General features: G+C 47.7%; 1 protein-coding gene across 1 annotated transcript in view; it reads right to left on the bottom strand.

Annotated features, from left to right (window-relative positions):
- SUFU (SUFU negative regulator of hedgehog signaling) overlaps positions 1-16,221 on the bottom strand; it is a gene marked incomplete at its 5' end in the record, with an annotated part of 90,063 nt that extends 73,842 nt beyond the window's left edge. Inside the window, 2 exons of the mRNA XM_081105228.1 lie at positions 11,227-11,361; positions 15,995-16,221. Coding sequence (XP_080961354.1) covers positions 11,227-11,361; positions 15,995-16,221 — 362 coding nt within the window. The remainder of the gene's footprint in view (positions 1-11,226; positions 11,362-15,994) is intronic.
- Positions 16,222-18,917: the final 2,696 nt, after the last annotated feature.

Genomic DNA, 18,917 nt, shown 5'->3' with positions numbered 1-18,917 from the left:
CTTCCCAAACTGAGACACTAAATTGAACAAAAACACCAAGCCCACAGCAGCTTACCCTTTCTCTGCAGGGTGGTGAAAACGCACAGTTCACTCTCCCCTAGTGGAGACCGACTGTACCTTGTCCCTCTACTCCCAACACCACCAAAGAACTGAAAGGTCAGTCAGTAGCCTGGGGGTTCCAAGCCAACCTGATGCTCTCCAGGAATTCTGGGCCAAGGAAGAGCCTGGTGCCTGGGCTTCTTGGCATCATTATGACAGCTGCCACACTCTTGGCTTTGGCATAAAGCAACATGTATACAAAGATCTTTTTTTTTTTTTTTTAATATATTTTATTGATTTTTTACAGAGAGGAAGAGAGAGAGACAGAGAGTCAGAAACATCGATGAGAGAGAAACATCGATCAGCTGCCTCCTGCACATCTCCCACTAGGGATGTGCCTGCAACCCAGGTACATGCCCTTGACCGGAATCGAACCTGGGACCCTTCAGTCCGCAGGCCGACGCTCTATCCACTGAGCCAAACCGGCTTCGGCAATCTTTTTAAAAATAAAAAAAAAAGACAGGCTAGGGCTAGGCCAATGGCAGTAAGACCACAGTCTGACTTGGGAAATGAGGTGCCATCTGCATACAGGTGTACAGCTTGGGGACTTCCTGCATACCCAAGAGCCAGGCATTCTTCTCAAGGGCCTTTTGTCCACCCACTATCCTCCAGGACTTTGGGAAGCCAGCTGCCCTAGAAGATTCATATATCTGATTGAGGGTAATGGGAAGAAACAAATCTTTTCAGCATCTCAGTTCCCCAAGGACTGTATTTCTGCATGTTCTGTACATGAGCACATTATGTCACAGCTGAGCAAATGCTAAATGGTAATAATATTCCCATTGCCATCCAAAAAGATAATCAGGCTGAGACATTCAAACACAAACAAGATAAGACAGTATTAAAAAGCAATGTGTCTTCCTCTCAGTCACTATCAAAGTCAGATTCAAATACCTTAATGGCATTTCCTTTCAGCCACTTTTGCTGCTGTTTCCTTTTTAGGGAAATAAAACCATCACTAAACTCTGTTCTCTTGCCTTTGTACCAATGCTGGTCCCACATTACTGCAAAACTTTCCTAAAGCCCCACTTCTAGCCTCCAACACATCATCCCTTTGCTTCCCTCCCCGGTGAACAGATAACTTGTTAAATGTCACACTCTTTACAATGCCTTCAAATTCTCCCACCTCATCTTGCTCCACTACTCTCCTCTCTTACCAAGTCCCAAGCATACAAGCTTTCTTTCTGTTCCTTGGACTCCTTCCTGCCTCAGGGACTTTGCACTAGCTATTTTCACTAACTACCGTCTTCACATGGTTGAATGACCAGAGCATTGTACAGCTTCAGGGAGCACCAACTGCACGGAAAGCCACTGGATGGTTCTGAGCAGAGAGTGACATGCATGAAATGCTGTGGCCACTGCCCCCGGCTACAGAACTAAGGGACCCACATCAGCAATGTTCCTGCAAAGCTCCAACCTCAAAGCCTCCCTGCTTAGCTACTGCCATCCTTCTGGGCTCCTTCTCTATGCAAAACCCCTGGCTACAGGAATGAGAAACTGCCACACCAGCTTTTAGAGGGCAGGAATCCAGTATGTCTGCAACCCAATATACTGGAAAAACTAGAGCAAGAAGGAAAAGGGGTTAGGGCAAGTGTCATCTGTCTGTTTCCATTATGTTTTTTCCTCTCACCACCAAGTGTTTCTGAAGCATTTGGGAATCAAATCCATCACAGGCAGAAAGCGCAGCCGCCAGCTTGACCCCCTGGGATCGGGAGCCAGGGCCAGGCCCCATTCTTTAGTACTTACCCCTCCCCACAGGCATGGCTCCCGAGTTCCTGACCTCATGTTGAAAAGCCTGAGATCAGAGTAAGGGAAACTAGTGGTCAGAGGCAGGGTTCCAAGCACTCGCAGGGACAGTGCTGGAAAAACAAAACATCTCCTTGATTGGCCTTCTTGTGGCAAAGCTGGTCCTATGACCCAAGACTCAAGAAGCCTGAATAACAAGGGAGGGAGTAGGAAGGTAAGGGATCTTTGAAGGCCATTAGCTTTTACTGACATGCAAATAAAGGGCCTGGAGCCCAGTGAACCACATCACTCTGAGAAGCTCCGATAAACCCATATTCTCACTGATAAATGGGCAACTGGCCCCAAACAATCCTGACAACGTTCTGGTTCTGGGCCACAGGTCTTCTGCTCACAAAGAGCCCTCCACCAGGCCTCAGGGCATGGCTGCAGAAAAGGAGGCAAGGAGGTCCTGCATGGTGACCTAAGGCTCCGAGACTGTTAGGCCCACCTCCCCACAATGTTTTCCAGTTAAAGGACCCTTCAGCCAAAAAGACTGGAGGCTCCATGAAGTCCAGGATAGGAGTATGCTGTTCACTACTCTATACTCATGTCCAGAACTGTCTCAACAATGATTATCACTGTAATGAACGAGAGGCCGACCCTCCAAATGAAGGAGAGAGGCTGATGATTAACAATGGGAACCAGGTGTACCACTCAACATCAGGTAGACCCAGTGCCAGGACAGAACAGTGGGCCACCCTTTTTCCTAGATCCATTGACCAGATCCTGCTGCATACATACAGTATTAGTACATTATTTGATTCTCATATATGTCAGAATGCCTCATGAGCCTAAGATGGTAGCCATTTATTTCAGGCAACTGCCTGAAAAGTATCTCATCCATCTCTTGACATTCGTGCTTGTACTGTGAACCTTCTGTAAACCTTGTGTACCAGGAGCCTGGGGCACTCTGTAATCCAGTCTCACATCTTCTGTATCCACACACCCAAGAAAGGGAGAAATAAGGAGGCTCATGGTGTTTACTTCCAGGTGACAATGACCACCAAATCCAAACACTGATCACCTTTTTAAGGGGAAATCAACAAATAGGAACAACATACAGCCTCAGGACTATCACCACCAGGCATGTTAATCTATAGTTAAAGAATCAAAGTACTGCCCAGTAGAAAAACACACACAAGGTATTAACTGAGAGGTGGGCAGCCAGCACAGCTGGTACATATACTACCTAAACTGCTCTTCACTTCTATGAGAAGTTAAGCAGCAAAAAAAAAAAAAAAAAAAAAAAAAAAATGCAATATGGCAATGGGTAGGAGCCATTTTCCCAAACAAATGTGCTGTTTTCAGTATCTGGAAACCTCAGCAGCCGTGAGCCAACTGCATTTAGAAAACAGTGTTAGCCAGGTAGCAGGGAAGCCTTAGAAGATGTTAAGTCCCAAACTGAGGGGACTAACATGAGACAGAAGCCCTACACACACACCTGGGAAAGCATCACTCGAGATTAACTGCTTACAGAAACCATCATGAGGACAGATACAGGATCGCAAACAAAAGGTGATAGGATTAGGAATTTTTTTTTTTTCACCCTTCTCTAATTCCCAACATTTTGGGTAAAACAGGTCAACTGTCTTTATAATGAAAAAAGCAAATTTAGCCCTGGCTGGGTAGCTCAGTTAGTTAGAGTGTCATCCTGATACGCCAAGGTTTTGGGTTTGATCTACAGACAGAACACATATAAGAAGCAATCAATGAATGCATAAGTAAGTAGAACAACAAGTTAATGTTTCTCTCTCTCTCTCTCCCCTTCCCCTTTCCCCTCTCTCTCTAAAATCAAGAAGAAAAAAGGCAAATTTGTAACTGAAAGGTGCCAGCAATAATGGATAGAACAGGAAAAGTATAGGCCAGGAAAATTTTGTATTTTGGAAAATCCTTTTGATCTCATTCAACCAAGACAGAGAGTCTGAGGTCTGGCTGGGGCCTCGAGGGGCCTGGTGTACTCTTCTCTCATTGAAGGCAAGGTTAAGCTCGCAGGGTCTGCAGCTGACAAATCTTTCTACATTTTGTTTTGGAGGACACAATGAACCGTGAACCTTGGGATTGAGGATGTAAGCCTCAGTACCAGCTACAGACTTTACAGAAGATACCATCATTGGGGAAAAGAAGGTTTAGAACTCATGAGCCAGCCCCAGTTAAAATCAACAAAGATGGAATTCAGACGTGGACCTAGCACCTACTCAGGGGAACTAACTCACTTAATGGCTTGAAAAGTAGCCCAAAGGAAAATATTCCAGAAAACATAATTAGCTCCACTGTCTGAACTCATCCTGTGAGAAAAAGTATATGTGGTCAGGAGTGGAGTGGGTACAGGAGGAGGAGAGAAACAAAAACAAAGATATGTCACCGCAGAATAGATACAGACAGCGGACAAGTATATGAAAAGATGTTCAACATCTCATGTCATTAGGAAATTGTAAATTAATACAACAATAAGATACCACTCCACCACTATTAGAATGGCTAAAATCTAAAAAACTGACAATACCAAATGCTGGTGGGGACACAGAATGAGAGGAACGCATTCATTGCTGGTAGAAATGAAAAGGTACCGTACTTACTTTGGAGGAGAGTTTGTCAGCTTTTTACAAAGCTAAACACAGTCTTATCACATGGTCCAGCAATTTAACCTTAATGAGTTTAAAATTTATGTACACAAAAACCTATATATGAGTGTTTATGACAGTTTTATTCTATTCAAAACTGCCAAAAGTTGGAATCAATCAAGATATCCTTCAATATGTGAATGGATAAACTATGGCACAAACATACACTGAAATATTAATCAGTGATAAAAGGAAAAGCGCTATCAAGTTCCCAAAAGACAAGGAGAAACCTTAAATGCATATTGCTTAGTGAAAGAAGTCAGTCTGAAAAGGCTACTTTACTTATGATTCCAACTATATAATATTTTGGAAAAGGCAAAACTGAAGAGACAGTAAAACAGTCAGTGGTTGCCAGAGGTTTGGGAGGACGGAGAAAGGCATAAATAGGCAAAGCACAAGTCACTTTTAGGGCAGTGAAACTATTCTGTATGACACTGTAATGGTGGGTACAAAATATGTATTTGTTGAAACCCACAGAACTGCATAACATAAAGAGAGAATCCTAATGTAGGAACATTAGTTAATACATTTTTAGGGCTCTCTAATGTAGGGACATTAGTTAATAACAATGTTATTAGTACTGGCTCATCAGCTGTAACAAATGAACCATGCTAATGCAAGATCCTATATAATAAAAGCCTAATATGCAAATTGTCCCCTCCTGCAGTTGCTCAACTGGGAGTTACACTGCTCACTATGATGTGCACTGACCACCAGGGGGCGGCGCGGAACATGGTGGGCATCAACGATGACCTAGTGCTGGATGGCAGCCAGTGGCAGTGGAGGTGGAGGTGTTGCCGCCCAATGGGCCCCCGACAAAAGCAGGACTGCAGCGGGATGGTGGAGCAGGTGAGCAGGTGGCACCAGACCAAGGCGGGTGCAAGTGGGAGCCCAGTCGCACCGCCTTTGGCCCACAGACGGTGCAAGTGGTGGTGGCAGCAGAGGAAAGGGCTGCCACCTGGCGCCCAGGCACTGAGGGAGCCTAGCGGGGGGAGGGGGGTCTCCCACAACCGATCGCCCCACAGGCGGGATGGTGGAACAGGTGAGGGGGCAGGGCCAGGCCAAGGTGGGATGCCAGGTGGGGCGCCAGGTGGGGCTGCGGGGCGCGAGCTGGGGCTGCAAGCCTGGGGGTGCGAGCTGAGGCCTGATCCCCATAGGCTATCCCGAGGGACCCCACCCATGCATGAATTCATGCACTGGGCCTCTAGTATGAAATAATAAGGGAAACTATAAGCAGAGAAGAGAAAGGGTATGTGGGAACTCTTTATACAATCTGTTCAATTTTCTGTAAACCTAAAACTACTCTAAAAATAAAGTCTACTAATTTAAAAAACCATTACAGAAACAAAAATGTTTTTTAAAAATGATATGAAAATCTATCTATAATAATAAAAGTGAAATATGCTAATCAGACTGGACGTCCTTCCAGACAACCTTCCAAACGAGGGGAAGGGGATGGGGAAGGGGAAGGGGAAGGGGAGAGGGGAAGGGGAAGGGGAAGGGGAAGGGGAAGGGAAGGGAAGGGAAGGGAAGGGAAGGGAAGGGAAGGGAAGGGGAGAGGGGAGAGGGGAGAGGGGAGAGGGGAGAGGGGAAGGGAAGGGGAAGGGGAAGCGGAAGGGGAAGGGGAGGGGAAGGGGAAGGGGAAGGGGAAGGGGAAGGGGAAGGGAAGGGGAAGGGGAAGGGGAAGGGAAGGGGAAGGGGAAGGGGAAGGGGAAGGGGAAGGGGAAGGGGAAGGAGAAGGGAAGGGGAAGGGGAAGGGAAGGGGAAGGGGAAGGGGAAGGGGAAGGGGAAGGGAAGGGGAAGGGAAGGGGAGGGAAGGGAAGGGGAGGGGAGGGAAGGGAAGGGAAGGGAAGGGAAGGGAAGGGAAGGGAAGGGTGAGGACTACTAGAGCAGGAGTCCCTGAGTTTATAGCTCAGCTCCAGCACTCACTAGCTAAGTATATAAGTTCCTCAACATCTTTGTGCCTCAGTTTCCTTGGAAAATAATATTAATAATCCCTACCCCATAAAGATAGTGAAGATAAAATGAGTTCATATAAAATACTAAGAATAGTGCTTGCACACAGTAAAAACTGTTTGCTATTATTACATTTTTTAAGTCTCTTGAAGCACTGAAGATCACAGGGTAAGAGAAGCAGCTTCAAAGCCACAGAAGTCAGATAAAGCCAAAAGCTGTTTCCAGCCCCAATCCACACTATCTTCTTTCCCAGCCACTGCCATTTCTTACCAAATAGATGTTGGGGTTTCCAGGGACAGGAGTTAGGTATATGACTTCTCATTGTCTCCCAACCCTAACATATCATCTTCTCCAACGTTCTGCTCGTATTGGGAACTTGACATAGCTTTGCTGGTGGGGTGTGCTGCACAGTCCAACAACCTGGGCATATGCCCTTGACCAGAATCAAACCCGGGACCCTTCAGTCCGCAGGCTGACGCTCTATCCACTGAGCCAAACTGGCTACGGTGTCCTCTCAGACTTTTTAAAGTGAGTTTGACTGGGCCAGCTCAAGGAACCTCTTCCCACTGTCCCCTTAGTGCTGAGGAGACAGTTTGGAATCACTACCCCATGGAGGAAGAGCTAATCTATGCTGCAAATGAAATGCTTGATAAAAGATGAAACCACACATCTGCACAGATCTGCTGGAACCCCACAATGCCTTAAGTGTTCCTGTGATTACCAAAGAAAAGAAAGTCTCAACATTTCAAAAGTCAGAGATCTGAGGCCTGAAATCCGACCCAGAGTGGTGGTTTCAGCTTCAGAAAGACCTCTAGCCCCACTGCTGGCCCCTACTCCCACCCTGGGCTAAAACCAAGGGTGCCCTGCTCTTTCCAGGGAGCCCAGATTCCCTGCCCTTAGCAGATAGCAGTCACCGTGTCACACCAACAGTCATCCTGAAACTAAACACCTCTGAGAGAAAGACAGTGGGACCAAAGCTTCAGGGAGGCCTGCCCTCCAATGAGCCTACACCAATGATGGCGAACCTTTTGAGCTCGGCGTGTCAGCATTTTGAAAAACCCTAACTTAACTCTGGTGCCGTGTCACATATAGAAATTTTTTGATATTTGCCACCATAGTAAAACAAAGATTTATATTTTTGATATTTATTTTATATATTTAAATACCATTTAACAAAGAAAAATCAACCAAAAAAATGAGTTCGCGTGTCACCTCTGACACGCGTGTCAGGTTCGCCATCACTGGCCTACACAGCACTTCCTCAGCCTGCTGTGCCCAGCTGGGGGAAAGGCGGGGACCTGCCCTCAGTGTGTGCTTACAGAGGCAGTCCAGTTGTTAGCCTCATGAGAGCTCTGGGATGAAAGCAAATGCCCAACCAGAGAGGAAACCATGCTCTCAGGGCAGGTGTGTTATGGCAAAGGCAGGATTTCCACTGGAAATGGCACAAAAAGTTCCTGCAAACTAAGCTTGTAAGAAGGAAATTAGCATTTCCCATCTGTAGAGGACCAAGACCACACAAAACAACAAGTGAAAAAGTTAATCTGTATCCAGTGTTTTAATAAATAACTCATTCCATGCAGAGCCCAGCTGCAAGGCACCTGTGGGGAAAAGGCAAAACCTGAGGCAGCCATAGAAAACCAGTCACCAGCAATTCCAGTCCCCAAGGCGGGCAAGAACAACTCCAAACTCCATGGACATCCCTGCCGAGAAGCCAGCGTTTGTGGCGGAGAACCCACATCAACCATGCAGTAGAGGAGGTGTGGGCTCTACCCTGTGGTGCTGCCACCCTTTGGGCCAACACCACACAGAGCTGTCTTTGGAACCAGCCGACGCGTATAGCAGATGACCTGCCCAGTGGAATCTCATCAGGGAAGTCTGCCTGAGATCACAAATTCTCTACACCTAGACAGCTGAGTGCGTTGTGGTTAGGCCGGTTGTAGCACCAGGGGCAGCCCCCAATCCTCACACAGAGAAACACCTCTTGCACGGCCCCACAAATCTCTACAGTCCAGTCCACAGCTGCCTGGGCACAAAGGAAAAGCCAGAGCTGCAAGCTTCCGACAAGCATTTGGCAGCTGACGTTCAGCTGTCTCACACCTCCCAAGTCCAGGCAAGAGCAACACGACAGTCTCTGCTGCTGAAGTCGGTTGGGAGTAGCCTTAGGGTCCGCAGAAAAGCACTCCATTCTCCCCTGCGGCTGCCCCGAGCTGGAACTTGTTCCATCTCTCCAACTTCAGAAACAGCCTCTTGAGAACCTTTTAATCCAAACAAGTGCTCTCTTGTCCTGTTTCCTTTCATGAATGTAAATAGGGAAAAAACTTGGATGGAACTAGCCATCTGAGGGCTCATCCAATCAGCTTACTCTTCACCCTTTTTTAGGGATACCAGGATGGGGCTCCTCTCCTGCCCCCAAAGCAAGCATGCCAGGGGCAAGAAGAAATGCAGGGCTTCTGCTTGTCTACCCTCAACAAGTTGTGAGGAGAAGGAAAAATATTAATGGGAGGAGGTACCCAGTAGACATTTAATATATGCTGTGGATTAATTAAAATGGAAAGGCAGCCCTAGCTGGTTTGGCTCAGTGGATAGAGCATTGGCCTGCGGGTCAAAGGGTCCCAGGTTCGATTCTGGTCAAGGGCACATGCCCAGGGTTGCTGGCTCGATCCCCAGTAGGAGGCGTGCAGGAGGCAGTCAATCAATGATTCTCTCTCCTCATTGATGTTTCTATCTCTCTCTCCCTCTCCCTTCCTCTCTGAAATCAATATATATATATTATATATATATATATATTATATATATATATATATATTTTTAAAGTTTGCTTGTATCATCATCTTAAAGACAAATGCCCCATACACTCCTTTCTTCCCAATCATGAGAGAGAGCATAGAACAGCGGGGATGTCAGGAGATCCTGCTGCTCACCTTAGCTTGCCGTATGGCCTTTGGCAGGCTGCTGGACTTACCTCACCTGTACAGCTAAGGGAGGTGGGCTACATCAGTGTTTCCTATTTATCTGTGACAATAAATAACACTGAGTCACACTTTTTAAAAAAGTTCCCTTTTCAATTCTCTTTCAGTTTTTCTAATCATGACTGGTGCCAGGTTCCATTCGGTATTAGCATATCTTTTTTTTCCTTAAATATTTTTTTATTGATTTCAGGGAGGAAGGGAGAGGGATAGAAAGATAGAAACATCAATGCTGAGAGAGAATAATAATTGATCGGATTCCCCTGAACGCCCCACATTGGGGATCGAGCCTGTAACCCAGGCATGTGCCCTGGCCGGGAATTGAACCATGACCTCCTGGTTCATAGGTCGACGCTCCACCTCTGAGTCACACGGGCTGGGCTTAACATATTTTTTTAATACCTCTCTCATATTTCTTGCTAATCTCTTGAACAAAGAGAAAGGTGGCTTCAGGCTTAGAATATTCTGTGACAGGCCACAGTATTAAGCTAGAATTTAATAACATTGTTTTGTTATTACTGTGTTTATTTCCATAACTACCTTTAATTGATAGCAAATGATATTGGTTTCCATATATGATAGTAATTTCACTTTTAAAGATTTATTTATATCAATTTTTAAAAGGAGGGTTAGTTTAGAGAAGACACAGCAGATAATATTCTAGAGGTGGCAAAAATTATGTAGGCAGCACTACAAGTTTTGGAAACATGGGCTAGAAGATTTTTAAAGCCTCTCTCAGTCCTCAAAGTGAATGTTGGTGTCCTAAAGTGTCAGGTGCAGGTCTCAGGCCAGCCCCCTGCTTACAAGATTCCTCTCAAACTTCACCTCCTTCCTGGAGCTTCTGATCCCACAGGCTGATTAACAGTCACTCGCTCCACTCTGCTCCCAGAGCATGTTCCATTGTAGCATTTATTACAAAGTACTATAACCATCTCTTTAAGCTTCCTGCCCCTCGAGAACAGGAGCTCAATACAAGAGTTATGTCTCGGGATTTTATTCCCAACACATTTATTATGATGTTCTGTATCTGTTACAAAATAGGTGCTTGATGAATGTATGCTGAATAAATGAACCACTGCTTCTGGCCTTTTTTCACTGAATGAGAAGACAAAAGACAATGGAAGAAGAATGTTGCCAGAAATTCACTTGCCATAATTCCAATTTAACACCTCTTAGCACTTATGCTAGAAGGTAGAACGCTCACCTTTCTTACCTCAGCTTTGAGCACTAAATTAAACAAGAATCCATGAATCTGTTTCAAAGAGGAAGTAGGTAAAATGGATGGAGGGACACAGATGGCTATAGAGATGGATATATTCGTGATGAAGCAAGTAGAGTAAAATGTTAATGGTAAAATTTAGGTAGTGGGTATATGAGTATTCACTATGAAATTCTTCAACTTTGCTTTATGTTTAACATTTTTCATAATAAGCTAGCGGAGGGGGGGAGGGGGGAGAGAAGAAGTAGACTTAAAAGCATCAACATAAATTCTGAATCATAGCTATGCTGCCTGCCCTCTGAGCTCAAACACCAGAGCAAGCTTGGAAAAACCTGGTAGTTTTAGAACTCTAGCTCATCATCGACACTTTCCTGCACCAGGTAAGCAGAGCTCCGGTGCTGACCTGGACCACGTTGGCACAAGGAGATATAGGCAAAGGACAGACACTCAGAGGTTCCACCTGAGAAGTACCAACCCCACAGGACTATGACATCATCATCCCTACTCAGGAAAACCTCAGAGAAAAGGTTCAAGGCTAAGGAACAGGCAGGTGAAGGGGAGGCAAGTGGCACACACTCACTCATGGACTCTGCTGTCACCATAGAGGTCGCTGAGGCCGAAGCTGATGTAGTGCCAGTGTTCGGGGATGTTGGCAGAAGGGCTCCCCACGTTCCTGTACATGCTAACATAATCCAAGGGGTCTGGGCCACCCAACCTGCAAAAGACAAAACACAGGGTTGTTAGTGTGAACCTGAAAGCAGACAGTGTGAAGCTAAGGGATGTCTTACAAACCTAAAGGGCCCCAAACTGAAGGAGCCTGGGGTGAACAATGACTGACGGGAGGCCACACCTCTCTGGGATAAGACCACGGGATGGGTGGCCAGAAGTTGCCCAATTCCCCAAGCACGACAGACTCCTTTCTCCTATCCCCAACAGGTAGGACCTCTTTTAGAAATAAAACAGACTGGATGGTTGCCCCTTTTGCTTCCTCCTGTTTCAAATTACCAATCCCAAATGGAATTGGCAGGCATTCTCTCTCCTTCATGGTGCCTGCAAATACGTCATGCTTCAAGGCTAGAGGTGCATCAGTCAATCCAATCGGCCTCTGTTGAGAGTCCATCCTTAGCATCCCCAATGGGCACTGTTCCTGGAAGCAGAGGCTCAGCTTCATTCTTGCCTCTGAGACAGACTATATTGTGCCCTATGTTAATTCCAGTTTGTTGTAAACAAACCCAATGCCTCCAGACCCATGCCTGCACCCCACAGACAAAGCTGGTTGTTTGGGGAATTTTTTTTAATCCTTGCCCAAGGACATTTTGTATTGATTGATTAAGAGGAAGAGAGGGGGGAGAGGGGGAGAGAGACATCAGTCAGTAGCGTCCTGCACATGCCCTGACCGGCCAGGGATCGAACCTGCAACCTAGGCATGTGCCCTGACTGGGAATCGGACCTACAACTTTTTCGTGTACAGGACAATGCTCCTATCAACTGAGCCACACCGGCCATGGCCCAAAGCTGGTCTTTTTTTTTTTTTTTTTTTTAATATATTTTATTGATTTTTTACAGAGAGGAAGAGAGAGAGATAGAGAGTTAGAAACATCGATGAGAGAGAAACATCGATCAGCCGCCTCCTGCACACCCCCCACTGGGGATGTGCCCGCAACCCAGGTACATGCCCTTGACCGGAATCGAACCTGGGACCTTTCAGTCCACAGGCCGACGCTCTATCCACTGAGCCAAACCGGTTTCGGCCCAAAGCTGGTCTTTTATCATACAAGTGACAAAGGCCAAACTTGGGCTAGCTTACCTCTGCACAGATAAAGATAACTGCAGCAGAAGCCAGGCTGAGCCCTGTGAGCTCCAGGATCTGGAAAATGATCCTAGGAGACTACCATCTCAAAGGTAGAACTGGAACATTAAATTATTTGGGGCCTCTGAGGACCACATTAAACTTCCCACATAATTCCAACAGAAAGGCAGTTGAGGAAGAGACTCAGTCATTGCCTCACTCTGAGGATTTAATTCAATAAGGGTTCCCTTTAGTAGAGCAATTAGTGCTCTTTTTTTTAAAAAAAATCCTGCTTTTCTTCAGAATGGATAGGGAAACTGGTAGACTTGAGAAACAGACGAAATAAATGGAAACCATCAGTGGAAGGAAGTCTGCATTTAGCCCACAAACACTCTGCGTTTGAGCTGCCTCGGACAGCTGACTGTTCCACAGACTGCAAAAACGTTGCTGCTCCTGGGACACTGATGGAGTGCACTTTGCAACTGGGTTCATGTGCTAAAGGAACACCAACCACCAAATAAAAGGCATGCTATGTGTGATCCCAGCAAGCATGCCAACACCATGCAATTAAAGCACTATTTAAAACCAGCAGGTCTGGTTTCATCCTCTTTGCCAGGATATTATTTGCTCCTGTAAAAATCCTTATTCTCTGCTAAGAAATGCTAAGTTATTTATAAAACTTGTAAGAAAGTTGCTACAAATAGCTTAGAATCTCAACTGAGTGGATTAGGGAAAAGGACGAATCTCCCTGTCTTTCCTTAACTCAGATTTTGCCAAAATCATTTGACTAATTCCACAACCAGCTGGATTTAGGGGAGCTTGTCGGGGAGGGAGGAGAGAAAAGAGCAGCTAACTCTGAAAGGACCCTAGGAGAGTGCACAGCCCAAGAGCAGATGGGAGTGACTAGAGGCTCCACGTGTGCTCCACTGTCCTGCTGCAGAACCCCAGTCCTACCCCTCCTTCGGCTCCGGTCCACCCAGCAACAAGAGGCAAAACGGCATCCACCATTCCATGCTTCCTCTGCCGCGCCACCACAACCCTCTTTCTGGCCAAGTCTCGCAGGAAGTACTCTCAAGGAGAGAGATTTTACCCTAAAACTCAACTGCAGGGAATGACCAAGAGTCAGACCAAATGAACCTCATCCCCAAGCACAGATAGTTCTGTTCTACTTGCTCGGAAACCTGATGGGAAGCAGATGAGTCTGTAGAACATTTTCATGTTTTGTGCTTAAAAAAAGATGTTATCCGAGGACCCAGCACCCTTCAACTTAATTCCTTGAACACCTGACTCACTCCCCAGGGCAGCTGCAGGGCTGGAGTAGCCCCAGAGCACAAGCTCTGCCTCTCTGCTTCTGATCCCTACTCACTTACGTCTCAGCTTTCAGAATGTCCTTGCTGACCAGGGTCCACTAGCCAAGACCCACCCTTCCGTTGCAAGGAAAGGAACCCCCAGGTACACTGGGCCACAGCCAGACCCAGGCAGCCTCGGTCAGTCATCCTGTTACGAGAACTGAAGAGGCCTTAGTGGAATCCCAAATGTGAGGTACATCGATGAATTAATTTCAGGGTCTTAATCATGCAAAACCCTCCAAACCTAGAAAGAACTAGTTGCCAAGCTGTCCCCTCTTATATTTTTCCACGTCTAGGAAGCATTTCTAATTGCAAAGAATTCTGTAGAGTTGCCTTTATTCGTCATTAGAATTTAGTCTATCTCTGAAAATAAGTCCTGCCTGGTTAACAAGCTTGCAGCAGGGGGAGAAAAAAAAAGTTGCCCAAACTAGTCTTTGTCCTTTGCCTGTGCTTCCATACCTTTTACACACAACTCTATCTTTCATGGCCACTTGGAGACAAAGACAGTTGCCCAAGTCTGTGTAGCAATTTCTCTTTACACTCAAATGAGGCCTGAACAAACAGCATGGCAGAGCCAGGCCCACTTTTCTCATGACACAATCCAGTAGAGTTCATCACAATCCGTATTTAACTATAGAGGTGCAATTAGAATGGGGATTAAGTTATCAAGAGCTGCTTTTCATTCGGAAGCTCTCTTCATACACTCGTCTCAACCAAAGAGCAGCCTGCTTGCCAGAGAGAACTGTACCACTGGCCACACCTCCTGGCTGCTCCCCGCGGCCCTCCCTAAGGAGCAGGTGGCTGGTCCTCCACGCTGTCCGCCTCTTCACATGCTCCCATCAACACAGGGAGCTGGTTCCAGTCCTATGGAGCCTACCTTCTGCCATTATTGGAGGAAGACACTGTCCTGGAGGAGAGACTCGGACAAAGGGAGAGGCAACCAGAAAAGACATCCCCTCACATCCCCCTTCAGGTCTACCCTATGGCCACACCCCAAGCAGCTGCCTGAACAATCTTTCAGGACTCAATGAAGGGGCCATCTTAACACAGTGCCTGCAAGAATGTGCTTCCAGACATATTCAACCCATCCCGCAGTCAACTTGTGGTCCAGAAATATCATGAAGGTAGGCTCTTTCTTTCCCACGGTTCCCAGAGGCTGCAGGATGAAACAGGAATGGGAAACGAGAACAGACCATTCCTACCCCCAGGCCAGCCCATCTGTAAAAGGTCTGATCCTCAACAGAGACGCTGAAGAGATTCCCTGGGAAACGGCTGCCTACATCCTGAAGCTGGCGGCTAGGAAGCGCCTCCACATCTCACCGCCTCCCTTCCACGCTGTCCGAGGCCCACATTGTCAGTACGTGCTCCGGTCCCCTTCGATCCTCAGCCAAACCCTGGGCCTCCCTGGCCCTGCCTCTGTCCTCGCCAATGTCTTAAAGGAAAGCAGCTGCAGAGCGAGAGGGAACTGTGCGGAGTTAGCACAAAGTTTATCGGGAAAAGTTGTTTGGTGGAACTTCCAACACAAAAGCACTGCACCGATAGGAGGTCTGAGCTCACTAGGAGTATCAAAAGGGTGCCCTCCTCCTCCTCCTCCTCCTCCTCCTCCTCTTCCTCCGCCTCCTCCTCCTCCTCCTCCTCCTCCTCTTCCTCCTCCTCCTCCTCCTCCTCCTCGCTTCACCAGCGCAACGCTCACAGCCAGCGCCCCTCCTCACCCAACGCGGAGCCGGGCTCCCCAGACCCGCCTCTGAGCCCGTGCAGCCCGGTGCCCTGCAGCCCCTCCGGCCGCGCGCCTCCGAAGCCTCCCCACTGCTCCCCAGACCCCGCCTCGCCTTCCCACTCCCACCCCGCCCCGCCCCCGCCCCAGTTCAGCCGCAACCCCCTCCAGGCTTCCCCTCGCCCACTAATGACCCCCTCCAGGCGCCCCCTCCTTCCACCACGTTTACAGTTCCTCTCTCCTATCGATCCCCCTCGGCTCCTGCGCACACCCCCATTCACTCCATTCTCCAAGTCCCAGTTAACCCTTCCACCTCCCCACCCGCGTTAGCCATTCGCTACCCGCAGTCTTCTTTAACCCCTTTGTCCCCATTCCTAACTTGAGCCTTAACTCCTTCCCTCCCAGCAGGAAGCCCTTCTTCCAAGTGCTTTAACCATCCTCCCCCTCCTCCTCCTCCGCCCCCTCCCCCGCAAATGACTTCGCCCCGGGCGCTTACACTCCCCCAGCCCGCCGCTCGGGACTCCCGCGGCCCGGGGCGTACCAGTACTTGACGATGGCTGTGACCTGGAGCGGGTTCGGCTGGTCGGGGTAAAGGCGGCGGCACTCTCCGTAGATGGCGTGCAGTCCTGGGGGGAAGAGCGAGGCGAAGGCCGGCGGGGCAGTCGGGCCAGGGGCCGGGGGCGCGGTGGGGCCGGGGGCGCCGCTAGGCCGCAGCTCCGCCATCCCCGCGCGGCGAGCGCTGGGAGGACCCGGGAGGACGGCCGAGCGGGAGCGCACTGACGCGCCGGCGGGCGGACCCCGTCGGTGTAACTCCCCGAGGCGCTGGGGGCTGCAGCGAGGTCCAGGGTCCGCGCCTGCGCGCGGCGAACCGTCCGCCCAGGCCGCGGCCGCCGCAGAGCGGGCCAGAGAGTGCCTTGAGGGCCGCGGGCCGCTCGAGGGGGTGGGGCACCGGCGCGCCCCAGCCCGGATCCCATTAGCTGATGTCTGTGCCAGTCACCCGAGCGGCGTGCCTGGGCAGTAGGTGTCTCCTCCCTCTCCCTGCGTTTGAGGCGTCCCAAAGCTCTTGGCCTCCCCCTAGTGTTAGGAGGAATCCAGGTTTAAATAGAGGTGTGAAGGCATCCTTCGGAGGTACTAGGGTCCCACAAAAGCACTGGGAAGTACGCCAACAAAGGACTTGTCACTGGTTTGCTGACACGCAACCCATATTTATTTAAACATAAACTAGAGGCCCGATGCACGAAATTCGTGCACTGGGGAGAGGGGGTGCCTCAGCCCAGCCTGCGCCCTCTCCAAGTCTGGGAGCCCTGGGGTGGGGATTGGGGGGGCGGATGTTGGGCCTAAGCTGGCAGTCTGACATCCTTAACGCTGTGGAGGCAGGAGAGGCTCCCACCACCGCTGCTGCCACTTGCCAGCCCCTGAGCCCAGCTTCTGGCTGAGCGGGGCTCCCCCTGTGGGAGCACATTGACCTCCAGGGGGCAGCTCCTGTGTTGAGCATCTGCCCCCTGGTGGTCAGTGTGCATCATAGCGACCAGTCATTCTGCCCTTTGATTTGCATATTAGCCTTTTATTATATAGGATATGGCAGTGGACTGATTCATTCATCCATGTGACATTAGTGTTTTTTCTAATTGATTTCAGAGAAGGGAAGGGGGGGAGAGAGAGAGAGAGAAACATCAATAAGAGAGAATCATTGATTGGCTGCCTCCTGCACACCCCCTACTGGGGGCAGAGCCCATAACCCAGGCATGTGCTCTGACTGGGAATTAACTGTGACCTGGTTCATAGGTCGAAACTCAACCACAGAGCCACACCCTCTGGGCCATGCGACATTAGTTTTAATAGAATATAAATCTAAATGTTTCCTATGTTTTTGAATGTCCTTTGACCATATTGACTGACACACTGCCAAATTCAGGGGTCCTATGTCAAAATACCTATTTTGGAGTTCTGTCAGAAAGTAACAAGAATTGGCCTGAGGGCATGGCTCAGTGGTTGAGCATCATCCTATGAACCAGGAGGTCACGGTTAGATTCCCAGTCAGAGCACATGCCTAGTGGCGGGCTTGGTCCTCAGTGTGGGTGTGCAAGAGGCAGCCAATCAGTGATTCTCTCTCATCATTGATGTTTCTGTCTCTCTATCCCTCTCCCTTCCTCTCTGAAATCAATAAAAATATATTTTTAAAAAGGAAAGTTTAAAAAACAGGAAAGTAATAATTAAGTAAACTGGGATCAATTCTTAAAGTGATAATTATTTAATCAATGTTTTTAGTGATGATAATCTATTCTTTGTTGTGTTTTAGGCAGATATATGCAGATTGCCTTGAGGAACACCAGTATTCATTATCTACTATGGGCCTGCCCTTCCCCATTACTCTGACTCTCTTAATGAGAGAATTTTTAATTCCTAAGGCACCAGCTTGGGAATTATTTTCCTGTTTACAATAACTTTTCAAAAAGTAATGTCTTCCACTCAATGATCTTAAAGAAATTCCAAGAGACAGGGATAGACCTGTGCTACTGACTAAAAGGGTCCCTGCAACTTGAAGCAGGGGAGGAAATAATCTAGAGAAAAATGTACTGAGCTCATTTGAAAGCAGTGACACATAACTTCTCTTCATCTCTACATTCTTATTTAGCAATGTCAATTATATACTAGTATTTCCAAGTACTAGTCTTCAAGCAAATGAATGTTAGCCTGCTGCAAAGTTTACTCCTATCCAGGAAAATATACAAAAAGAAAAAAAAATGTACTTGTTTTCTAAAAGGCAACTTTTATGCAATTTAAATTATTTTCCTTTGTTCTGGTAATATGTCCTTCCCCATGTGTATTAAATTTTTTATTAGAGTGTTGATGGTGATAGATATTTATTAATGTCTTATGGAATGGCTATCATCAATAAATCAACAAATAAAAACATGATAATCAGCCCTAATTGGTTTGGCTCAGTGGATAGAGCATCAGCCTGCCGAATAAAGGGTCCTAGGTTCGATTCTGGTCAAGGGCACATGCCCAGGTTATGGACTTGATCCCCAGTAGGGGGCATACAGGAGCAGCCGATCAATGATTCTCTCTCAGCATTGATGTTTTTATCTCCCTCTCCCTTCCTCTCTGAAATCAATAACTTTTTTTTTTTTTTTAGGGAATTGCCTTATGACCCAACAATTCTATTTCTGGGAATTTATCTGAAGAAACCCAAAACACTAATTTGAAAGAATATGTGCACCCCTACGTTCACTGCAGCGTTATTTACAATAGCCAAGATTTGGAAGTAGCCCAAACTTCCATCAGTAGATGAGTGGATAAAAAGCTGTGGTACACATAGGGGAAAAAACTCAGTGGGCCCCTTTTCCCCCTCCCCACATGGGAGTCCATTCTGTGGGACTCTTTCCCTCTCTCCACGCGGGAGTCTGTACTTGTCC

This window comes from Myotis nattereri (assembly GCF_964212035.1).
Source record: "Myotis nattereri genome assembly, chromosome: 13".
Taxonomy (NCBI): Eukaryota; Metazoa; Chordata; class Mammalia; order Chiroptera; family Vespertilionidae; genus Myotis; species Myotis nattereri.
Note: the sequence above shows the minus strand (reverse complement) of the source record. Positions and strands in the feature narration are given on the sequence as shown.